Genomic DNA, 24,343 nt, shown 5'->3' with positions numbered 1-24,343 from the left:
CTCTCCTAAGTAGTTCGACATTTTTTTCCCTCCGTCTGGAGGGAAAAAGCTAATTAAACCATTTGGGAGTGATCTGGGAGTGTAGATACAAACAAACACTAAAAATTCACAAACTTGATTTCCAGTCATTATGTCAATGTCATGTGCAGCAAGTTCCCCTTACAACCTTGATCACATGCAAATATGAGGCACACACCATTCTCCCCTCTCGCAACAAATCCCCTTCTGTGTTCAGGAACTCTGAGCTGCAAGTTTACTTCTGCAGTATGTCACGTTCATCTTTATTTTTACATAATAAAGTGTACAGCCCATCTGTTGTTATCAACTGATTTATATTTGCAAGACAAAAGACCTGATTAATGGTACTGCTAAACTGGTTTCACTCATGCAATTCATTCATATTAAGAAAATGAATTTTAAAAAGCCATTTTAATCTATAAACTTAATTTGGAATTTTTATTTTAGCTGCTGGCCCAGATATAGATATGCTTTTTTTATTTGCCTTCTGTAGTATCTGACAAATACATATTTTTTTAAACACAAGTCAAATGCAAAATCTATAGGAATATGTGAAGTGACACTGAAATCAGCATTGATAGAAGCTGGCATGGACTGCCACATGTAGGAATTTGATGTTTATTTTAGTTCAATTTTCTTTTAAGGTAAAACAAATCTTTGCCTAAGTCAGGAAGCTTTTGATGTTAGGAAAGGCCTTTATTCTTTTCATGCATTTGTTTGTAAAACTGTACATATTATAGCTCTTCATGCATAACAAGTGAAAAAGGAGATTTTATAGTATACTTCCCTTTTTATGGACTAGTATCCCAGCTCTAATCTGTGGCAGGAAAATATTGTGCTCCGTACACCAATCTATTCATCTCTAGATCACTAGTTTTATTACTATATATCAAGCTTTAATTTTCATCAACCCAGCATATAACTCACTATATTTCTGAACTGCAAGACTTAAACTATTATTGCATAGATCATAATATATTGGACCATTATCTCTTTGTGCGAGACCTGAAGCAAATTCTTCTCAAATGGAATTTACTTCAGAATGATTCAAGAGCAATTTAAAATGAATGGCTGCAGAGCTAATTCCATTTGCATTTGGATGCCCACCGCTCGGCAAGATCATTCCCCATGCACTGCAAGAAAGGCAGCTGGAGTTGACTACGGATGGGATTTCTGTTCATTTTTTTAATGTTATGATTAAAAAGCTTTCTAGAGCAACAAGTGCTGTTTACTGTGAAATTAACAGCAGGTGCTAGCTCAGTAAAACAGCTTATCAGGATGGAGGCAAGGGTTTGGATTACAGTGCACACATTTCCAGGAAACAAAAATTGCTCAGCTGGAAGCCCTTCAGTTGCAAGGGCTTCTGTCCTCCTAGGAAGGAGGTGGTATCACTGTGCCACCAAATGGACAGCAAGGAAGCAAAATATCAAAAAATCCAGTATGCCATATAGTCTGCCTCCACCTTAGAGCCCCATAACACCCATGGAACTGTGAGTCCAAAGTTGAGTTGAATGAAGAAATGGGATAACACAGGTTTTCTAAGAATTACTAGTGAGTAGTTTCTATGTCAGAGCGTCTTCTTGACCCCACCCCACGCCTGGAGACCACACAGAGACAAAGAATGGGCACAGCAAAGTGCAGCGTGTGCCCTGAAAGAGAAATCACGTTTTCCTGCCTTGCCCTGCCCTGGGGAAGAGGAGGAGGAGGATGGCTTTCTCAGCACTTACCCTCTGCCAGCCTTACCTCCAGCTGATTGCAGGGTGGGCATGCAATAAGGCAATCACACATTATTCTTCAGCATCTCAAAAATTAAAGATTTCACCAAATAGCCCAGGAAGATTATGATTTTATAGCAGCATAATATTTGGCCAACTTGGCAGGCTGGCATCCGCTTGCTTGTAGCTGAATTCACTGCAGGCCTCTACATGCTTGAAGACAAGGCTTAGTTTTGTGGCAGCCCACAAACCAGATGCTCGCTGAACCTTGCTGAACTCTCACAGGAGCAAGGTCAAGGAAATTTCAGACTCAAATTTACTGAGCACCCACAAAATTAAATGCTCTTTTTGTCAGGGAAAAAGGAGTGCAGGCATGGTCTTGGAAAAGTGATTGAATGAGAAATCAATAGGGCATGCAATGTTCATCTTTTTTGGGTGACTTCAGTCCAGAAACAGAATAAATAAAGACCACAGAGAGGAATGAACTTCCCCTGCACCTGCAACAGCTCGGTGAAGACTCTCCCAACACATCTCGGCTTAATACCACATCCCCAGGAGGTTAAACACAAGCTTTGCGCAAACTCAGAAAATGAGAAACTTATCCACTGAGTAGCTACATATAAATCAGAAGGCTGCTGGGCAAAAGACTCCCCCAAAACACGCAACCGTCAAAAAAACCCCAAACACATCCTTTCCTGTCCTCCTGCACCCCTACCAAAAAAAAGCAACTTCCACCGAGGCATGGGAATCCATACGCCAGCCACTGCCAGCCACAGGCGCCAACTGGGAACCCTTTCCAAGATCCAGACGATGGACATCTAAGAAATCTGAAATACTGGATTTTTACTCAAATAAAGAGTCCAGGAAGGAGGTTTCCATTATTCAATGACAGGCCTACTACATTGAACATCCCAAAATAAATAAATAGGCTACCGAAGGCCCAAGGTGATCATGCTTGTTACACCCATCTTACCTTGACTAGCCTTTCTCAGAAAGCTGGGAAGAGCTGAAGAAGAGACGAAAGCGCCTTGCTTTCCCTTGCCGCAGAAGCGCACAGCCTGGCGTTAGACAGGGTGCCTGCTAAGCCTGGGAGCTGTGGTTCAAAAGTAGGGACGTTTCACAGCCAAATAAGCCAAACGGCTGCTGGTCCTCAGTCAGCAGCACTGTGCCCAGCCGGGGGGCCTCTGCTGTCAGGCACTTCTCTCCCTGCTCCTATTTCATGCGAACGCTGCATGGTCAGGTATAACACCAACGGCAGAGGAAGATGAAAGGGTAAATGGTTATCACTCAGCCACGGCCAATGTGGACACTGAGCAACTGTGTCACCTACAGCAATCAGTTTGTGTTGCATCTCCCCTGCTCTGATAGCACCGTCTCCTTCTCTCAGGGCAATGCTAGGAATATATTTTGCCTGGGTTTCCCTGGTAAGCTGCACTGCTGGTGATCAACAACAAATTCCAGTGAATTCAGGTCTGATTTGCAACAGAGTAAGGAGAATCACATCTAGATGATGAAAACACTGACTGTACCAGCTTTACAAAGCAGCTTGCAAGCTATGAATTACTGCCTTGGGAAAAGGCATCTTCCCCTAGTTTGTTTAATTCATAATTATAATTAAAGTTTCTGCTTCTCTTGAGGCTAATGGCAATTTTATCATTAGTCAGATCAGAGGCAAACTAAAGACAAAACATGTGTCCCCAGAACAGCTCCCACAGCCCTCTCTGTAAGGGAAGGAGATTTCTTTATACATCCCATTGCTAATCCAAGACAAAATTGTGGATATATACACAGACATGACATTTAAGCATCTGTGTCCAGAATTTTACCATTGCCAGCCAGACTACTCCGTCAGACTACCAGCTGCTGCCTAAAAATGCAAGAGAAGGTACAGCTACTTGTTAGCATTGGAGTAGGTGCAGGAAAATGTCAGAAGACGGTATGATTTCATGCAAGGCAATAGAAATACTTTCTGTTGCATATGAAGAGCACCAAGCTGTTCTTTGGGCAACAAACTTTATGATAATTGTTGTCAATATAAGAAAACTAGTGCAGTAATCTGCAAGAGCAATTTATTAGGAGGTTGATCTAACCATATAAATAGATGAAACAGGAACGGAGGCAAATCGTCAGAGGTGAGGCTGACTTGCAAGCACTGGCAGTGTGAAATGCCATGTGAAGAGGCAAAGGCTCTTTGCTGCCCTGTCCTGTATACCAGCAGTCACATTTCTCTCTGAAACACTTCTATTAACTCTGGTGGAATCTTTGTTGTTTTGTCTGTACAGAGCTACTGGATAAGGTTGGCCCAGTTTCTGTGCAAGGCTATCAAAAGTACAGCACCTGAAAATAAAACAAAAGTGCTTGTACAAACAGCAGATGACATCAGTGACATTTCTTGGTAATTAGTACCCTGTGGAAGATTGCTCTCCTTTGTCCTGTTGCTGTTTCTTTCCATTTGTTTAAAACTAATAAAATATTCATGCTTTAAAAAAAAAGGAAAAAAAAAAAAAAAAGTGGGTTGCAGATTTTCTCCGAAACTTTATCTTCCTTATTCTGCCATGTAACAAAACCACAGAGAATAACATGCAAGACTTACTTTGCCAAGCGCACACGTTGTATTCCATAGGTGTGAGCTCCAGGCATTTAATCTAATTAGAAAATTAACACAACTCCTGTTAGACATGGTTGTGCTGGTAGAGTTCAAGCAGTTTGGCTGCATATTATTGTCAGTTCTGTTTTCTCTGATACGAGTGCAACATGTGAACTGCAGAGGAACCTCAATGTCAGGCTACGAGATTTTGTTTTCTGCCTGTAAAACTGAAATGCATTTTTCCTTTTGGATGCTAGCTTGTGATGGATCTGCATGATGGCATAGGATCCCCTCCTAACCACCTGCAAAGTAAAGTCTAATTTGAAACATTTCTGCTGCAGCTGCCATTAGTAGTCATCATGGTTGACATGGGGTCAAAAAATTATTAAACCTCTGAGAAGCATCATTTCCTCTTCAGTGTTAGGCTTCACTTCCCTTTGACACATTAGTCCTGAAGCAGCTCCAGGCTCTTGACCCCTTCTTTAACCCTGATAACTAATTAAAGATGGACAAGGCTTAGGCTAAAATACTTTTTGTTAAACCTATTTATTCACAAGTCCCCTTCAGGCACTCTTCGTCACACAGGACAGAGCCTGCCATATTTACAAGAACATGAAAGTAGGTGCCTGTTACAATAATATGAAAGATCTCTTTTAACAAGACCTAACGTAACCTTTGTGGTTAGATGGTAGGATGCATTTTACAGCACATAAAATACATTCTCAACACATACTAGAAACAACTTTCCTGGGTATACTCCAAAGCACATAGTTCAGGAAAAACCCAAGGATCATTAACTTTGTGTATGTTTTTAGAATTAGAAGTTCAGACTCAGGTCCTTCATCTGACTGCTGTGTCAAAAGTCTGAATGCAGTGTCCCAAATATGATGATCAAATGAAGAATTGATCCTACCTTTCCTCACGTGAGGATTTCTTAACGCTTTGTCATGTACTAGAAACAATGACAGAGCTCAGGCTAGAGAGTCATCAGCCGTAGGCAGATAGATTTGAGGGCCAGTGGTAAATCATATTACACGGCACAAGTTGGTTTAATATAGATAAATCTATTTGCAACATATTGTTGATGGCTAGGGCACAATGAAAGGAGTCCCATACTACTAGCTTGATAGAGGGTCTGTAACAATGTGGTACTTTCCAAATAATTTGCTTTTTATGTTGTTTCATATTAATAATTAAGTTTGCTTCTTGTGTCAGTATGTTAGGGTTAAAATGTCAATTCTTTGGTTCCAGGAAGAATGGCTATTTCTACCCTTACTTTTCCCATTATTAAAAGTGCCACAGAGCTCTGCTCATGGATTTGTAACAGTTTCAATGCAAGCATTTTACTCAGCAAAGAGTGATGATCCAACACCTCATGATTAATAAAACTGAGATGTAGTGGGATGTCACTGATCCTGATTTCATGAGCTATTCAAAGTGTACAGTCAATCTAGGTAGCGGGATTACTCTGTCCCAGAAAAACACAGGACACTTGCCTATATCTAAAATAATAGCTCAGTCATACGGCCACCTAGTTAAGGGATCAAGTTGAGACCCGAGAGATAGATATTCTTCTGCAACATTGGGGAAATCTGCTCTGTCAGGTTCAGGGTCCCATCTGCAAAACGGATGTAGCAGCCTGATAGGTAGCATTCTAATACACTGCCTTTGAACTGAGTAAACAACTCAGAACTCAGACTCTTCCTTCAAAATTTCTCCAAAATACCTGTGAGCATCATTTACCAAACAGCCAACAACTGTTACACAAAGGACCACAAACAAATCTATGTTTATGAAATGACATGGGAACAAAGTCTGGCTATCTGGGAGCTGATGCAAGTGCTGTTGCTGGTCTCCCTTTGCATTGATAGAGCAGCTGAGGAGCAGGATTTGGAGCAGGATCCTGACCTTGGGTGCTCAGAAGGGCTTTCTCCACGGGCTAGAGGTGGGACTGCTGTCCTGAGACTAACATTAGTCTTCACTAATATCTACCTACTCACTGCTTTCTTCCGTAGATCTTAATGATATTATTATTTGCCTGGTGCTAGTTACCTAATTTCACCCACAGCCAATTTTTCAAGAACCATAAGTTATTTTATATGAGGCTGATTTGTCCCAGCAGAAGTCCAAATTGAATTAGAAATCCATTAGCTATATTCCAAGCAGGAGCTTCTGGGGAGAAGAGGAGTGGGGGCAGGAATTTGGGAATCTGAGCACCAGATGTGGAAAAGGGGGGAAAATCCTTAAAAGAAGTAGAAAAGATAAATATCTTCTTATTGAATTAAGCACCTAGGTATTTAGTGAGCCAGATGGAAGAACACAGATTATTGCCTAGGATCAGAAATATGAATCAGACTTTTATTTATTTATTTTGACTAGCAATTGGGTTTGTAAATACATGAGACTTTGTAAGCAAATGAAAAGCACCGGTCCGCTTGAATACCGTGGTTGTATTAATAAAAATAACAACAGATTGTGTGTACTATATATACTAATAATGCTAATAATAAGGTGTTCAACCAAATCTTAACACAAAATAATCAAATTTATTCCTCCCTCTGAGGCAAAATGAAAGCAAAAAAGGCTTATTTCCTTTGGAAACATAGAGGATGATTTAATCTCCTATCATCCTCCATGCAGAGCCTGATTATTTGAGGAGATGCATGGACAATGTACCTCTTTGAGCACACATTTATTTATAGAAGAGCACATCCTCTCCTCTTGCCACTCTACCCCCACCATCAGTAAACTCAGCAAATAAAGGATGATGGAAGGAGAACACAGCTAGTTCATTGACATTAACACCCAACCTATCATTTTCTAAAGGTGAAAACTATGATGGACAGATCCCAGTGCCCACAGCAGGCAACTGCAGAAGTCCCTCTTGTACATGTTAACAGAAACGGTCTGCACCCACGCAGTTATTTCAGGAGTCCACGAAAGGTCTCAAGTATTCAGTTAGAGATTGGAAATTTCCCCCTGCAGTGACTAATTTCATTAAAACTCACTCCTAAATCTTGCTGATTTCTTACTCTCAAACTCTCTAACAATTAAAAAAAATAAATATCTTAAATTTCAAAGAGCAACCTAAGACAGCAGGCTCCTGACTTTACCTCCATCTCAACGTTTGGCCCAAGTGCCTGTGAAGTGCCACCCTTTCCATCATCAGGAGCACCCAAGACAACTCAAGCAGAAGTTGTTGAGACCAGATAGCAAATGTGCTGTGCCTATGAGAAGTTCTGACATGTGCCATCAGGCTTCTGGATCCCAGCGTGGGAAACTCCAGTACCAGCAAAGAGCATGGTCACCCCTCCTAGCCACCACCCCACCCTTTCCCTCCAAATCTTTTCAAGTTTGCTTCATGGCCACTAACAGGAAGAACAAGGGAAGAAAAAGAAAAGGAAACCTTCTGATTACTTAGAAATCACAGTTACAACCAGCATCAGCAGTTAAAGTAGAGAAATCCCCAGCAAGTGTTGAGAACAGATCCAGCACTGATGTTTTGTAGAAAGACAGATAGTGCCGATGTTCAGAGACCAGCAGCTGCAGTTTAACTCCTGGATCTATCCCATGCTGACTTACTTCCCTTCCTTATCTGTGAATAGTTTCTTGTCTGCCACATCCATTTTTAATGTAAGGTTCCTATGGGGACTGATATCTCTTAATATGCCAAGAGGAAATGCCACTGGAAGTGGGGCTTCAGATCCTGAGAAGCAAGAGCCTTGCTACTAAGTTACATCACTGTTTCTCATCAGTGCTGTGAATTGGTTTGGACTAAATCAGAAGCACCCCAAAACGGAAATTATAGGTCAGAAAATAACAGTATTGTGTTTCAGTAGCAGAAACGGAGTGAAAAAGTGACTTGAAGTGTCTTTAGCAGACCGCCTCTAGCAGCAGGGGTAAGAAGTGCTGAGAGAGATCTACACCTGTCTTGTAGATGCCACAGGGGCTAACACACTGCATAGCACTCAGGACAATATAATTTAGCCAGGGTTACACTAGCCCTTAAATGTGCATTGCTTGTACTGGGGACACATGGTCATTTATATCTCCAATTGACTCTTTTGAGTCTAAAAAAACCAGTGTTGTTCAACAACAGCCCAGATTATTCCAAGAAATTGCATTTGTCTGTATCTCAATCAAGTCCAAACCTGTAAATTTTTGAGTTGTCAGCTGCCTGCACAAGTAACATTGCTGCCTGTGCCAGATCCTTGGCCCTAACCAGAAGCAAACAGATTCCTTTGGTTTTGATTTTTAAAATACAGACCTGCACTCAAAAAGACAACACAGCAATGCTAATGAATGAATCCAAAACATGAAGAAAAAGAAATATTGTACAGGAATAATGGAAAGGCAATTAATTTGCAGGCTTTGATGGACATGTTTTGTATTGCTGTATTTATTTATTCAGCACTCCTCAGCAGGTCAGCTCAAAGCTGGGGAGCAATGGATCAGTGCTCTAATCTCTCTCCCCATCAACCCCAACCCTTCTGAGGAAGCAGATCCAGCCCCAGCTGAACCTGTCAAGTCCTGATCATAAATGCCATCACTAGAGAAACACAGACCTAAGCTGTCTGACTGATTTGAGCATAAAACATACGTATTTCAATACTACTTTCTGTTTTCTCATCTCTGACATTTTTCAGCCCTTTTCTTGGGTTTTCTGTTCTATCTTTTATTCCCCATTTTTATCCTGTTCTTTCTTGCCTCTAGGCTCTCTATCCCTTTCTTTCACAATTCCACATCCCTCCCATCCCTTTTTCCTCAAGTTCAGCAAACCTGACTGGTCAGGAATCTCCTTATGTTGTTACAAATGGATAAAGATTAATAGCCAAGAAACAGAGACAGAATGATTGAGGGCAGAAATCTCGTAAAAGCCAATATCAAACCTAAATAGTTGTACTTACTTTTATAACTCTCAGAATAATTAACTACAGATCTACTTTACTCACATTCATGCAAAATCCATCCATCCATGCAATAGTAATAATATTCTAACATTTGAATAACGCAAGAGGTAATCCGTCTTTATTCTGGTGTCTAACCAGAGACTACAGTTTAAAGTGGTTCTCCTGTTAAACAGCTTTTTCTGCTTTTCATTTAGTAAAATTGGCTTGAATAGCACTAGTTCATTTTGGTGTTAGGTAGCCTCATTCACAGGTTTCTAATTTATGACCACCAGAGCACGGCAGTAATTAAATCAAACATCTGTAAATACATGGTAAAGGTCACATTGTGTGACTGTACAAGGTTTGGGGCAGAAAGGGTAGAAAACATATAACTTTAATTATTAGCTATAGTACATGATTTTTTTTCACCAAAAAGGTTACTAGCAATGGTTCCATTTCACTGTCTGAGCCACATTTCCTTTTAAGTGGAAAAATCACAACAGACAAGAAAATTAATATCTAAATTAAAACAGCAGCTGTGCATTTGGGGAGTAATTGTATGCAAGAAACCTCAGAAGTTCATTGCTAATACTTAGAGTGGGGGGTGTATTTTCGTTGGATTCCCACTGCACTCAATGCTGATGCCAAAATGCATTATATAGCGCAGCTGAAAACAGGTACTGTATAAGCAAGACAGTCAGCATTTTGCGCAAGGAGTCTGGGCTGTATCTTCCTGTTAGTGAACAAAATCCCTATTAGCTGAGCTGCTTCTTTCCCAAATCCATCTAATCTGTTTGGTAATGTGTAGTGCAGTCACCCTGCCAACACTAAGCAGAGTGCAGCACTTCCCACCACTGTAAATTAACCTGAATTTGTCTCCCCCCCCACCAAAAAAACCCACCCAAACCACTATTATGTTAATCTCTGCCAGCATGCTGAAATTAGACGGCTCTACATGATTTACACACTTAGAGCTAGAGGTGTTTTTTAGTTAACTTGCTCTCTTCCAGGGTCCTGCTTCCCATGTGCTCTGGCCTGGTGAGCAGAAACACAACGGGTTTGGAAGTCACCTGGGAAAGGACTATTTTACAGCAAATTCACCAGGGCACTGGAGACATTGGTCGTTTATACACTATGTTTGTGTATACGCATTTATACATTAATGCAACACACACACCTCAGATAACAAGTTACCAGCCTGTTTTTCCACTGCCCCACACACAGCAGCTTCTTCCAAGTCCTGAGGGTCTCCCACTCAAACCCTGTGACCTGCAGGCTTGGAAAGCAGATGTCCTGCGGCATCCCGACTGCTTCTGTACCTGCCACAACCACCACCACCGCCTGGCCCCGTGGACTGCAGCACCTCCTGGCTTCATATTCCCCTGGTCTGCTGTTTCCAGGTGGAAAAATATCATTACCCCAAGAATATGCTTAATGTATGCAAAGGTAATCTTGGACACAGAAGGAGAGGGGACTAGGTAGCAGCAGCAGCAGAGAACAAGTTGCTGTACATGACAGTTCATTTCTGGATAGCTAAGGAGATTAATGCCTTCACCTGCTGCTCATGCATTACTGTCCCCAGCCATATAGAGATGAAATGCTGTCATGTACAGCAACTTGCTCTTCATTGCTCAAGCAGAGAAAGCTCATGCAGTGACTGCTCTCCTGAACCCCAGCCACGGCACAGAATGTTTAATTAAGAAAAGCATGAATATGAAGCATCCATTGTATTTAAATAACGTACTGTAGATGCTACATCCCCAAACAACTGGAGGAAAAGTGTAAAAACTGATACAGCCATAAACTATCTTAGCACAAATCACAGCACTCAGCTACAAAACAAGTCTTCTCTATTTTTGTTACATTAACATCAATGAATATTGTTCAAATCTTACCTTGTATTTGTCCTACTTTCCCTGGTTGTATTACCACTCTTATCATATGACATTCCTAATATCTCCTTACAAATGTGAAAATAACTATTGCCCAGATACATTTTTTTGAAATTTGTACTTGTAGCATTAATTAAGTACTAAAAAAACCCACTAGGCTGGTTGATCCAACATCCAAAACCAGACACATCAAGGAGTTTCTTCAAGTGCACGGTAATCCTGCTCTACTGCCAGAGAACTTGTCCATTTCCTTGTCAGCAGTGGTCTCATACATCTTGGAGACAAAGTTTGGGGTTATTTTTTCTTTTCCTTTTTTGTTTACAGCACGGGGAACCTATCAGATTGAAAACTGGTTGAATCAGGAGTCAAACAGACTCTCCTGAAATCTCAGTCTAGTCTTCACTTTTCTCGATTATCTCTAGTCATCACTTAGACAAAATTTTCTAGGGGTAGAGCTGTCCCTTGTCATAGCCAAGAGAGTTTAGACTCAATTCTTGCTTTAAAGCAGTTTTTCTAGCTTAACTAGACTGCTTTAAAAGAGTGAACCGCATCTCTGAAGCAATGTGACTCCTGGGCTCTCTGCTGAGGCCGCAAATTGTGACCAATATAGATGCCTAAATTCATGCAACAGAAAAGTGTTTATTAGAAAGCCAGCAAGAGCACAAATTAACTTCACACCTCTTGGGTATCATTCAACTTCTACAATAAGTACTTTCACTTTCAGCAACCTCAGACCAATAATAAACCAAAAAAATAAACCATACTGCTGCCCCCACCTCTTCTAAACAGGTTCTGTAACTCAGAACTAGGAAGATGTTCGTCAACAAAGTTAATAAATCTACCAGAATATCTCGATCCTGGTGCATATACACTGACCTTTTCTACCACTGAACTACAGCAGCATCCTGTAGGGCCCCTGATCAGGAGGGATTCCAGCTGTTCCTGCAGTCAGAACAACTTTGGAGGCTTGGGGAGTCTAAATGTATTTGGGGAGTATAGATATATTTAGCTATATAGAGATATAGAAATGCTTTTATTCAGGGGAAAAAAAAAAAAAAAAAAAGACCATTTCCTTCTGAAAAATAAAAACTTGCACCAAAATGGGCATTCTTGAGCTTCTATTTATTGCTCTTGCAGCTGTTTCCTAATGACATTTGAAACTATTGCCTTCATCAAGAGTAGCATTGATCCCATTATTTGGCACAATTTTCTCAAATTATTTACTTCTAGCATTATTGCCTCATCAGCTGTATCTGTTCATTTATTTTGTTCACCTGCTTCAGGGCTTCCTTATCTTATTTCTGGGACAACCTGGATTTGAACTGCTTGGATATATCTTAGTCAGTCTTATACGCTCTGTAAATAGCTCTGTTTAAATACACCAGCAACTTTATTGAGACAGTGCTGGAGGCAGAATGTTTTGATTCAGGAACAGGCATATGGATCTTGATAGGCTGTGGGCTGGGAAAATAAAATCCTTTTAATCTGTTATGGATGTTGCCATTCCCATGAACAAGAATTTGCAGGATCTTCTGTTTCCTTTAGAGGGATAACACAGGTGTGATGACATCACACCTTTGAAGACATGTGGGCCAAGAGCTTTTATGCTCTGGGCCACTCCATTCATATTCTCCCTTGCCTATAAACTCAAAGACTGAAACAGGGTAAATGTAATCTGAAAGAGCCATCAGATAAGTAACAGCTCTTCTGCAAAATCCATCTGCCTGAACTTGATCCTTGTTGGGAAAAACACATCATTGTAATTATTTATTGTATAGAATTCCTCCCCATATTCAATTTTCTGACCACGATTTTCCCTAGAAGTGACCCAATTGAATTAAAAAAAAAAAGAGAAGAGACAGAGAATATGAAAGCTGGAGAAAATTAGCATGCAATAAGCCATTTCTTCCTGTCAATTTTCTCATCTCCTTTTATTAACAGATTTGTTTTTGAAGCAATTATACACGTGCAATCCATTTGTGGCATCTCTTTACTTGCCTCCTGACATAACCATTATTAGGGCTGTCACAGCTGATCGGCTGACAGCTAGAGAAAGACAGTTCTGCAGTGTCCTGGTACTGCCAGTCAATACCAGCCGAATAATAACAACACAGCCTGTGTGCTGCCTATTATTTTTTTTTCCAGTGGCTGTGCTGAGAACAGAGTCTGCAGAATTTTGACAGAAGCAGGGAAGATGGAGGATGGTCTTCATGTGCTCTCCGAATCACGTGCAAGCTGCAGCTGCTGCTCTTTCACATATCCTTACAAGCAGGCACCCGCTGTGACTTGCACTAAGCTCTCAGCAGCCCCCATTTATAGCCCCAGCCAGTACTCGGCGTGCTTCAGAAATGATTCAGGAATATTCCTGCAAACATACGGTGCTGCTGGTCCTGTCACTCCAGAGCAAGCTGATTATGCCCTGAGGTTTGTAAAACTAAACGCAACCCAGCTGCCTGGATGAATTTCCCCCCTGGTGGAGATGGAAAATTGGCAAAGTTGTCCATTAATATGAAGAACCTGTGAGAGCGGGGCCAGGAGTGCCAGCACTATTTTTCAATCATACATCATTATGGAACATTTGATTATCATTTCTGTAAAGCATACTGTGTGCTGACTGTATCAATTTTGCCAGGAAATTTGCAAGCACGCTACATTACAGTTACCAACAGCTGTGTCCCATGCTGCAATGATATCTCAATTCTCTGTGCTAAGATGTGCCAGTCAGGTGGGAGCAAGACTTTGCACCTGATGCACATCCCTTACAGGCCTTCCCCATGCTCTCAGCATTGTAACTGAGGACAACGTGAAGCATGCTCCCGCGAGGCATGGAAAGGAAGATTTAACATCTCACACAGGAAGCAAGTCCAGCCCAATAGAACATAAACCTGGTGGCAAAGTCCTGAGGGGAAGGAAGCTGAGCTACATCACAGATGTGTACACAGGGCTTACGAGGTCAATCCCAGCTCTCCACGCTCATCTTGAGCAGCCATGAGCAAGCCATTCAGTCTGTACGATCATAGGAGCAATCTTTATTCCCTTCACTCTTCTTTTACCCCTTAAAGTCTTGCAGGGACAAAGATGACCTTTCATTGCATTCTTGTTACATGCAGAAAAAAGTGAGCTTTGCCTTGTAGATAAAGCCACGGCTACGTGTCTATGATAGCCTTCCAAAAATCACAAAATTTAGGTGCAGATGCAACAAAGTATTTATGCTTCTAGCAGGAAGACACTTGACCTTCCAGCAATAATGAGTTTACGACTTTGATCAAAGAACAAATATTTTTGTTTCTCTGTAAGACAATGCAAATAAACTGATTAATGCATGAGTTTATTTTAAAATGAGCCCGCCAAGAAATTTGGCCTATGGGTGTCAGACAGTTTCCTTCTCATTATGGAATAAGATAGATGCATTATGCTTCCCTTTGAGTTAAATCTGGGTCTACATCACAATTTGAATTGTATTTGCAGGCACTGAGCCACTTTAATCTCTTTGGCTTGGATAATAAAAGCAATGAATAAGTGACAAGTTTGCCTTCAGTACATTGTGTGCCAGTCCACCTGGGACCCTGGATATTCAGCTTCCATTGCGATCCACAGTGTTGGATCTTCAACAGTATTTGTATCAATGGTGCCTAAGATAAATGCAAGCTGTGGTATGTCTAGATACTCTGCAGTCACAAATAGCTGGAGACTCACTGAAATAGCACACAGAAGCTGGGCATGTGAGAAGGGAGGGAACGTTTTAGTATTTCTCCTGCAATTATTTTTTAACTTTAAACGCTTTTTCATATTTTTTTTCCAGCACAAGCTCATGATTGTACTGTAAAGAATTGATACAGACTTGCCATCTTTCCAAATGGTCATAATTTCCTTGCTTTGAAAGGGACAAAGGTCATAATTTACCCACTGTTAGGTGGCTATTTTGAGAATATTTATCTCCCATTATTCACAAAGGAACTGAGACTACAGCTAGTTCCTGAAAAACACAACTTCACTTTTTTGAAAATAATTAAGGAAATGGCCATGTAGAGAGGGGGCACCACAGCACAGCTCTGTCACCAGTCCCAAGGGGAGATGGCAGCAGTCATGATAAAAGGTGAGCAGGTGTTTACAGGTGTGGGGTAGGAGGCCCTGGCAGAAGGAGGGGGTATGGGAGGCAGAGGGAGCGTAGGTGCACATGGGAATGTGTGTGTCCAAGGGAAGGCTAGAAGCACGGGAATGCTACATAATCACTCAGGCACAGAGGAGAAATTCCTGGAAGAACTGCCCTTCACAATCAGCTTAACCTAATCCAGGGCCAGAAAGGTTAAATGCTTCACTCGTAATAATAATTAACTGAGGGTGGTGAACATTAAGCTTGCTGGGATAGTGAGCCCTTCCCTACCTTGACAAGCACAGATCTCAGAAGTCTAAACATCCTGCATGCGTAACCCTTGACTGGAGATAATTGTACTGTGTTTCAGTCCAAGTTATAGACATCTGCATTGTGCCGTTGCTCCATTTTAACACAGGCTTTTCCTCCTAATGGTGTTCCATGAGAATGAATACCAGTCCCATTCCAAATTATGGTTACACAATACAGAGCATCTTGGTTCACTTGGTGTTCTCAAATGTCTCACCTCCTATTTCTCCACCAGAAACGGACTTTTGTGCAGAGTCAGAGAAATCCTTACCAAACTCTTGGCTACTGTAAGTCACTGCCTTGTACCGCCTGACAAGCTATTCCAGTGTGTCAGAATAACTTGTCCTTCTGTCAGTTGGGACTGAAGAATCTGGGCTAACACACGGAATGTCTATGCAAATAGGAGCATTTGCCCCCGGTTTGTACTTATTCAGACACACAATTAGTCTTCCCAGCAACAGCCAGTGCAAGACATTACATAGATCTGGTACAATCGTCTTGAGTTTCTAGTAAAACTGGTCTTTAAACAATAATAAATAATACTGGTCTTGCAAATTTTGTTGTTGAAGGAGCGTGGGCTTATAAAGAAATAAATACCAATTTGTTTCTTTGCTCTACGTGTCTCTGTGCTCTAGATTAAACAGCAACTGGACACTGCTTGCAATGAAGAGGATAAAGAGGATGACCACAGGGGCTGTGTGGATGCCTGAAGCCTGGAAGTCATAACACCACTTTTTGTCCTATGCCTGTGGCATGGGCAGCTCAGAGCACCATTTCAGTTCTGCCTGAGCTGCCTCCGAACCAGGCTGCTATCACAACGCTGCCTGGATAAATGACATGAGTAATTCTCTGCCTGGTTATTCATGAAGTCATGGCTGACCAAGAGCAAAGCTTTTTTTGACTGGCAGTGCATAACTCTGGAGCATAGTCTTTGTATAACAGCAGAGCATGAGATTGAATATGTAATAAAGTTGTGCTCTCTGGAATGGGAACTGTGGAATGAATTGGGCAGAAGAAAAATTTATCCTAACAATTTCCTTTGCTGGACAAATCAGTAGTCTATCAAGAATAAAATCAAGACTTCAATAAACTATCCATTCCTTAAATTTTTATATCAAAGAACAGCTCTGAAAGTATATAATATAAACACTAAGCTACTTTTCTCATCAAAGAAACAAGTACATGAAAGCACAGGTCTTCAAAACTAATAAAAATTGACTGCTCACTGTGCCACCATATAAAAAAACCCTGATTTTTCTCTCCTGCTATTCAAAAAGTATTTTTGCTTAATATATTCATTGTATTCTAAGAGTTAGATTTTCTAAGATGTAAAGAGATGAAATACTAGTCTTTAAAAGCAACACATTAAAAAGGCATTATCCTCACAGTCCCTCACAGCCTACAGCCTTGGACAACATGTGGAACAGACTTCTTTCTAAGATCTTGCTATTCTCCCCTGGTTTTCCTCGCCTCTCTGCCTCTCTTGCTGTTATTTAGATGCAATGAGGTATTGCTTTGGAACGGGGATGAATAAAGGGCCCTTGGCACAACCTCATCTGAGCCATATTAAAAATGCTCCTTCATTCCTCAGTCTGCCAATAGTTGAGTTCCTCACCTGTCCCAAATCAATACTATGATACAGATTGTACAAACTTAGGTATCGACCCTGTGAAACTTCTATTTTACTGTGAAAAATTGAGAAGAGCTTTAGAAGGACCAGATTAAAAAGAAGGACTTAAAAACAAACAGATGAAAAACAACACACAGCTGAGCCTCCCAGGCTATTAACATTTCCTACGTAGATTAATAAATTCCTATCTCTTACATCTTAGAGCCTACATGTGACTCTGAGTCCTAAGTCAAAAGCTAATTTGGTATCAAGAATAAACAGGAGTAAGCACATGCTGGAGGTGTTCACTGAGTCTGAGGGCTGGTTATTTTTACATGTTTATGAAACTGTTCAAGATATAGGTCAACCGTTTTCTCCTTAGAAAATTGCTACACGTGCTTTGGCTCAGATTTTTTAAATTAAAAACAAGATGTGTTTGAAACAGTTGACTATTTTCCATCATAGCCTCTGTCACTACTTGTACCCACACCAACATCCCTGCCCGCGCCCTCTCACAGTCAGAGCCCAGTGACTCCAGTCAGCGGAGAGACTCTCTTCAGCATCTGTGTGATTTTGATCTGAAACTTGCAGTGTAATGTTTGCTTCATACAGGACAATGCTTTAGGTTACATCTTTTCAGTGCTGTGCTATCCCAAGACTAAGGAAAGAAGGGCCAGATCTTCAGCAGCTCCAAGTGACATTCCCATCACTGTCAGGAGAGCAAAACTTCTCAATACCAGCTGAAGGTCTTGCCCCTAGAGGGGTGCAGGTAAAACACATGCAATCTTGCCACAGTAACTGAGGTGAGAAATAACATGTTTTTAGGGTAAGAACAGTATTTGTTGAAGGAACTGTGACAAGAAATCATTTCAGCCTTTTTTCACAGCAAAACATCTACTTAGTTCCACATCTTAAGACATAAAACGCGTAACATAAACACTGCAGAAAGCATGCCTACCTTTGCACACACAGACACAAATATTTGTACATTTGTTGCCAACTTGTTTAGACACTTTTTTGATGATGCATCTCCTGTCAAGAGGGATATAATTAAGCTGCTTCCTCCTATCTACTGAGTAGCAGTATGCTACCTGCTACAGCTATTTCCCAAAGCCTGTAGCAGTCCAACCACATAATCACATAAAACTTTTGCCACTGATGCCTGTTATTTAATGCTAATTTCTTTGTGCTTACTAAGAGAAATTGCTATTGACTGCTTTCATTAGGAAACTATTGACCCTTATCCACTGGAGCATCCTGGAGAAGAAATTCACTAAATGTGCCCATATTTCATTCCCTGAAAATCAAGGTAGAAAGTCATGCTGAAGGATATGGTTTATTTAATCCAAAATTAAAATTTTATAGGCTACATTACCTAAAGTAAATTGCTCAATACATTCAGATGAACAGCTGCTTTCTAAGTGTTTGGCTTCCATGCTTTCAAGGCCTAAATTAAGGTAAACAATAGAACATCACTGCTAGAACCATAGACTTCCAGGAGGTGAGATACGTTATACCTAAATTTAAGAGGCAGAATTTAGATTCAGTGAAGCAATGATTTTCAATGCATTCCTCTAATACACAACAAAACTACCACAGCCTTCTCAATTTAATTTTCCTTTAGTAATAGCTTTTTCAATAACATTTTACATACTCATGAACTGTATAGCGAAGTGTAACAACTTAGTTGTATTCGTATTTGCCACTTGCCAGCAATTATATAGAAAACTACAAAAGCACAGAGATCTAGTGTGACCTAAGATTTTGGAAGTTGGACCCAATGTCAATTCAGTTACTCTCACGTCTCAGGTAAGTACACCTTGCCAACGCAGAACAATTTTGGCACAGTGAGTGAATCCAGCCAGTTCTCTCTTTGCATGTGACATTGCCCTGCTAACACATATAGCTGTCGGCACCTGTGCCATGAGTCAAATATGTAAAGGAAAAGCCATGCCCAGGCCCTGTATTTTATGGGACAGGGGATACCTGTGCCACTGGCTGGGACACCACTCCAGCTGCAGTCCTTCCCTAAAAGGCACTGGTGGAAAGTGACAATTATGGACTTTATATGGTAATTCAGGCTGTATTTTGGCTTGTGTAGAGTCTACTTCCAAAAGTCAGGCCTAGCAACATCTCCATAAAAAACCACCAGGTTTGTTTGCATCCCTGCCATCAATAACCTGCATAGCTCTGCAAACTCCCTTCAAGCCAAGCTGAAGGATGCAACATCAAATTCACTAATAAATACCAGTAGCACATGACATTTGCTAACTCCTCATAACGAAGTCCAAATGTAACCTTCAGAACTGTGTCATAAAGGTATATGTCATAATATTGACCATTTACCTGCTTGTGCCTTACTAATCTATCTCCTTGAACACAAGCCTGAAGAGAAGCCGAGAATGCTTACCCCAAAATGCTGACCTACTTCCACCAGCTGCTCTTCTAAGTTAATTTATTCCCCTTTTAAACAAATGTGTAAGTGGAGAGCAGTAGGAGAACACTACGTGTGGAGTAGAAAGCTGTGCCATAAAATCTGAGAAGCATATGAGAATTTATCACACCTCTGACAAACTTCTTTGCAGTCTGTCTCCTACCACATCCATCCCCTTAAGACTTCTAATATTACAAAACATGCAAAGAGTTGCGAATAGTCACTGTTATTTTTTCTTAATTCATTTGGAATTGTGAAACTGTTTTATCAAAGTTATGGCAATCTGCTACACAAAACAGTCCATTTTCATGCTGCACTGATGTAAGAATATGTATGGAAAAATGTGTACAGCAAAGCTATTTTATAAGCCAGACTTGTTACAGGGATTTTTATGATCAGCAGAGGCACATATCAGAAAAACAGTGCAGTTTATGCCTGATTATATACCTTACCCACAAATTCATCTCATTGAGATTTATTTCAGCATTCCAGACTTCTATACATGAGTCTGTGTGGCTCTATTATTGATGTAATTACTGTTTATTAGTTCTGTTCTGGTAGTGTTCAAATACTACAATTAGAACAAAGCCCAAACATGCTGTACAAACACCTATTAAGTCTTCCTGCACTGGCAAGCACAGGGTCTAGAAGAACACAAAGGAAGATGGGAGAAAACCTGAATAAAACAGTGAAAAAAGCAGACCCGCTTCTGATCGCTGTCTCTTCTTCCTTCCCCACTGTCGCGCTATGTCCTTTGGCATGAAAACTTTGAAAGTTTAAGTACAACACTCCTTACAATGAAATAAACCACTGCCTTTCACTACCACTTTGTTATTTTTTACTCTTTCTTGTCACTGCCAAAGGTGCAAAGGCAAAAAGCCTTCTGGGATTATTAAAATGAGAGTTAGTGATCTCTGTAGCCATTCAGCTTCATAATGTTCTTTATTAATCAATTCTCTCCTCCCAACAATCTTTACATAAATGCACTTTGCTAAGCCTCCTCACTGCTGATGTCAACAAGGACACCTTCTGCTGCAGGTTTGGACCTACCCCTAGGTGCCCCCAGCTACAGCTCGCTGTGCCAGCATGCTGTCCGCAACCCTTGCCGGAGGAGGTGTGCATCTCTGTGTGCACGCAGCACCTCCACATAGCTTGAGCATTGCAGAAATAAGCAATAAGCAGACTAACTTACTAATTGCTTTCCCAAAACTCAAAGGGACAAAAACATGTCTAGTTCAAATTCCCCAAATGTCAGGCAGCGGCCTGAAAAGTGCTGACTGAGCCAGAGGGCTGTGGGACTGGATCATGCTTTCCAAAAGGAGAGAGCCAAATGCAGGGCACAGACATTTAAGTCGATTCCATCCATTTATTAAGCTGCCTCTTCTCTCTTGCAACCTTCCCTTGAAAAATGGTCATAATAAATTTTTACACCCACCAGACTGATCTGGCAGGAGTGCAGTGAGGATTAAGCAATTAATGGTTATGTGTTTCTTTGAGACTCTTCTAGGAAAGCTATCCCATGTATTACTAGTGGTGTCCAGAAGAATGATTACTGGTGTGTTACTTCCAATACAGACTCGTACAAAAACCATATAGATTTGAACAGAGTAATAAGAGGTCCAGCTCTTGCGTAACTTCTGATAAGGGATTTGCAAGCTCCTGGCAACTGATTTAGAAAACCTTTACATTGTACTCCACACTCACTGTTTTGTAAGATAAGCCACCAAGAAAAGGATTTATTTTTACTTTTTCAGTTGTCTCCAAAAAAAGCCTCGCACTGTAAAGGCAGTAATCTGTACCTGCATTCATGGACTTCCAAGGCTTGCCAAAATGTTACATTTGCTTACGCCAGAGTTTCCACATACTTCTGCAAAACACACCATCACTCAGGACATGGCGACATTACAAGGGCAAGTGAGATAAAACAGCAGCAGATGTTGTTTCTGTGCCCCTCTGCAAGAATTCCTGCCAGCTTGCTTTTCCTCCTCAAAATCTGCAGAAGTTGGGGCTCTGATGTCACCTCGCCTAGACAGGTCTGGGCTTTTATGTTGTCGAGGATTATTACCAGCAATGCAATGAGCATAGCTACATCTTCATCTAATGCTATTCACTGCATGTACTTAGCGTCTGCCTGTATTATGCCATTGTAAGTGGTGGAGGAAGAAAAGGGCAAGCAAGAGGAATAACAAACAGGATTTTCTTGGAATAATGTTTCTCAGCATTGGACTAAGGCTGGTAAAGGGCTGCAGTCAAATATATTCCTGTCATCGCTGGCACACAAAGCTGTCTAACTTTGTAATATTTGTTTTACTAATTGGACAATCAATTATTAACATAGATTATTTTCACATTTGTAAACAGCACTGCATACAGACACCTGCTTGTTCTGACAGTGCCTCTGGTCAAATTTATACTCCCTCAAACAACTCAATAGCTCCTGGTTTTCATTATTGCTACCTTCTTGTACTGTTTCAGCTCCTTGGACTTTGCCTCTGCCCCTAAATGCCACTTGGCATGGCCCAGGTAACTGTAACATCTAAATGCCTTAATTTCCCCATCTGCAAAGTCTCCCAAATCCTTCTCTCCTTATCAGCACACTGACAGGGTAAGTTAAAATATAAGTACTCTTAGCACTGCTTTTTGTCATCGGAGTACAGTTCAATTGCTCACAACAAAATGCTTTGAATCCCACCATTTGACTCCAAAACCAACATTTCCCAGAGGGTGCACACTGCAAACTGCAAAGAACCCACTTGACAGATGAGAATTGTCCATCCTTGAGCTTCAGCGTTCCAAGATCACCATCAGTTTGAGTTTACACCCATTAATTATGCCACAGCTGCCAGAAAATCTTGCTGCTTTTCCCTCCTGCAGCGGCAGTGCCTCTCTGCCCTGGGAGAGGATGAGCCCTTGCTCGGTGGGAGCAGCCAGCCCACTGGCCCTGAGCTTCAGCTGCTCAGCCTGGGCTGAAGGTCAGCCGGGGGAAGCATCCCTGCCAGTGCGTAAAACCTCGGATCAAAGCTGAGCCCACAGGCTGTCTCTACGTAAGCAGCCACCAGCCCACATGGATAATGATTTTCAAAGAGAGATTCTTCTCTTATCAGGACTCTTTCTGAAAGAGAAACCCCACTTTTTTAGTAATCTTACTGCACTCTTGGTCCCACCCAGGAGCTGCACTGTAAATGATCTGAGACACTTGATTTAGATCAAACAGACTTATGTCTGCTGCTCCTACCCTGCTCTACTTTGGTGATGAAAACCACCAAGCTGGAAGAAGTATCAGACTTGCATATACACAGGCTTGAACAGGGTACTGCTGTGGGATCACCGAATGCAAATTTCACATCCTAAAATTCTTGCTAATCTGACCTTCCCGCTAAGTAAACAAATAAATAAGAGAAATAGCAAACTGCTTTGGCATCAGTCCTGAGTTAACGCAAGAAACTTTTATGGTTTCCACCTTTTCCCCAACCTCCAATGACATTTTAAAAATCACTCTCAGATTCCTCCTTGCATTTGGCCCAAAAGGCCCTACTTATACCAAGGCATGTGGGAAAACCAGGATTTGACTGTTTCTCCTGCCTATGCAGGCACACACACAAACACAGTTAAAAAAAAAAAAAAAAGTGTATTGATTCTTTTCTGTTTTAGTTGAGGATTTAAGCTAAGAAACCCGAGGATAAATTGTCCATGCATAGCTGCTGTCCCCTGACCACAAGCAGGCAGGCAGGCAGGCATCCCTCCCAATATGCCCCAGGCACTTTCAGAGGTTCCCTTGCAGAGGGAGTTTCACTTGGTGGGAAAGGAGGGAAGGAGAGCTGGGATGGGAATAAACTAAATCCAGAGCCAGATTTTCCCCCAGAACCGCTGAAGGCCATAAACACGAAGAACACAAGCCCTAGGCTGAGTTTGATTTGTTTCAGGCAGTTTGGCTTGGCATCTGTGCTGACGGCAGTGAATGCAGCTCTGCTATGTGAACCCCATTTCCAAACTTCAGAGCAGCTCTCGTCCAAAACTAACGCTCAGCCTGGAGGGAAGCATGAGACAAATGTAGGAAGACACTGAATACGCAGGAAAAACATTAGGAATCAAGGTCTTATCCAGCAGTTTAATCCTTAAAAGTGCAGAATGTCAGCCCATCAAAACAGCATTTTGTCTCAGAGTTAGGCTAGACTTTAAGAGACTGAAAGTAATTAATCACTGCACTCAGCGTCCAAGCACTCACACCAGGTGAGCTCTTACAAAACCCAAATACCTCCTCCCAAGGAGTCAACTTCCTTACTTAGGCAAACAAGCCTGGCTTCTCACCAGTGCAATCCAAATAAGTAACAGATGGTTTAAATGCAGGATTAGCAAAATTTGCAACAAGTCCCAAAATTATTTTGCCTCCCTCTTCTACAAGTTAACACAGGAATTTTTGCCTCAAAGTATCTCCCAGTAATTTGTTTTCCCTTGCATTGCTATATATAGTCCAGTGAAAATGAGAATAAGAAAAATAAAATAAACCATCTTTTTACATCTTCATTAAAATATTTATTGCCAAAACAGGTAAGGTGGCCTATTGTAGGAAAGTAAATAGGTTTTTTTGAAAGGGGTAAGAGCAGTTATCTATAGTGTAGGGGAATTAATTTTAACTGATTTTATGACAAAAGCAGTAAAAGCCAATTACTTGGTTTCTGTTTCACTTTCCCTAACCCTGATTCGTACAGAGGAATTCAAGTGTTCCCCACTCTTAAGCAGCTATTGGAAACATGATTAGCAACGTTCCTGCTTTTTTCTTTCAATATCTACTTTGCG

General features: G+C 41.1%; 1 protein-coding gene across 3 annotated transcripts in view; it reads right to left on the bottom strand.

Annotated features, from left to right (window-relative positions):
• UNC5C (unc-5 netrin receptor C) overlaps window positions 1-24,343 on the bottom strand; it is a 266,667-nt gene that overhangs the window by 101,359 nt on the left and 140,965 nt on the right. The window contains exon 1 of one of the 3 annotated variants that reach the window (XM_080368785.1): window positions 4,327-24,343. This exon is cut by the window's right edge and continues 22,384 nt beyond it. The exons of the other annotated variants lie outside the window; for them this stretch is intronic. Within the exon in view, the coding sequence (XP_080224911.1) occupies window positions 4,327-4,354 (28 nt within the window). The 5' untranslated portion in view covers window positions 4,355-24,343. The remainder of the gene's footprint in view (window positions 1-4,326) is intronic. 3 annotated transcript variants of the gene reach the window in all.

This window comes from Falco punctatus (assembly GCF_963210335.1).
Source record: "Falco punctatus genome assembly, chromosome: 1".
Classification (NCBI taxonomy): domain Eukaryota; kingdom Metazoa; phylum Chordata; class Aves; order Falconiformes; family Falconidae; genus Falco; species Falco punctatus.
The sequence above is the reverse complement of the archived record's forward strand: the minus strand, read 5'-3'. Positions and strand labels throughout refer to the sequence as shown.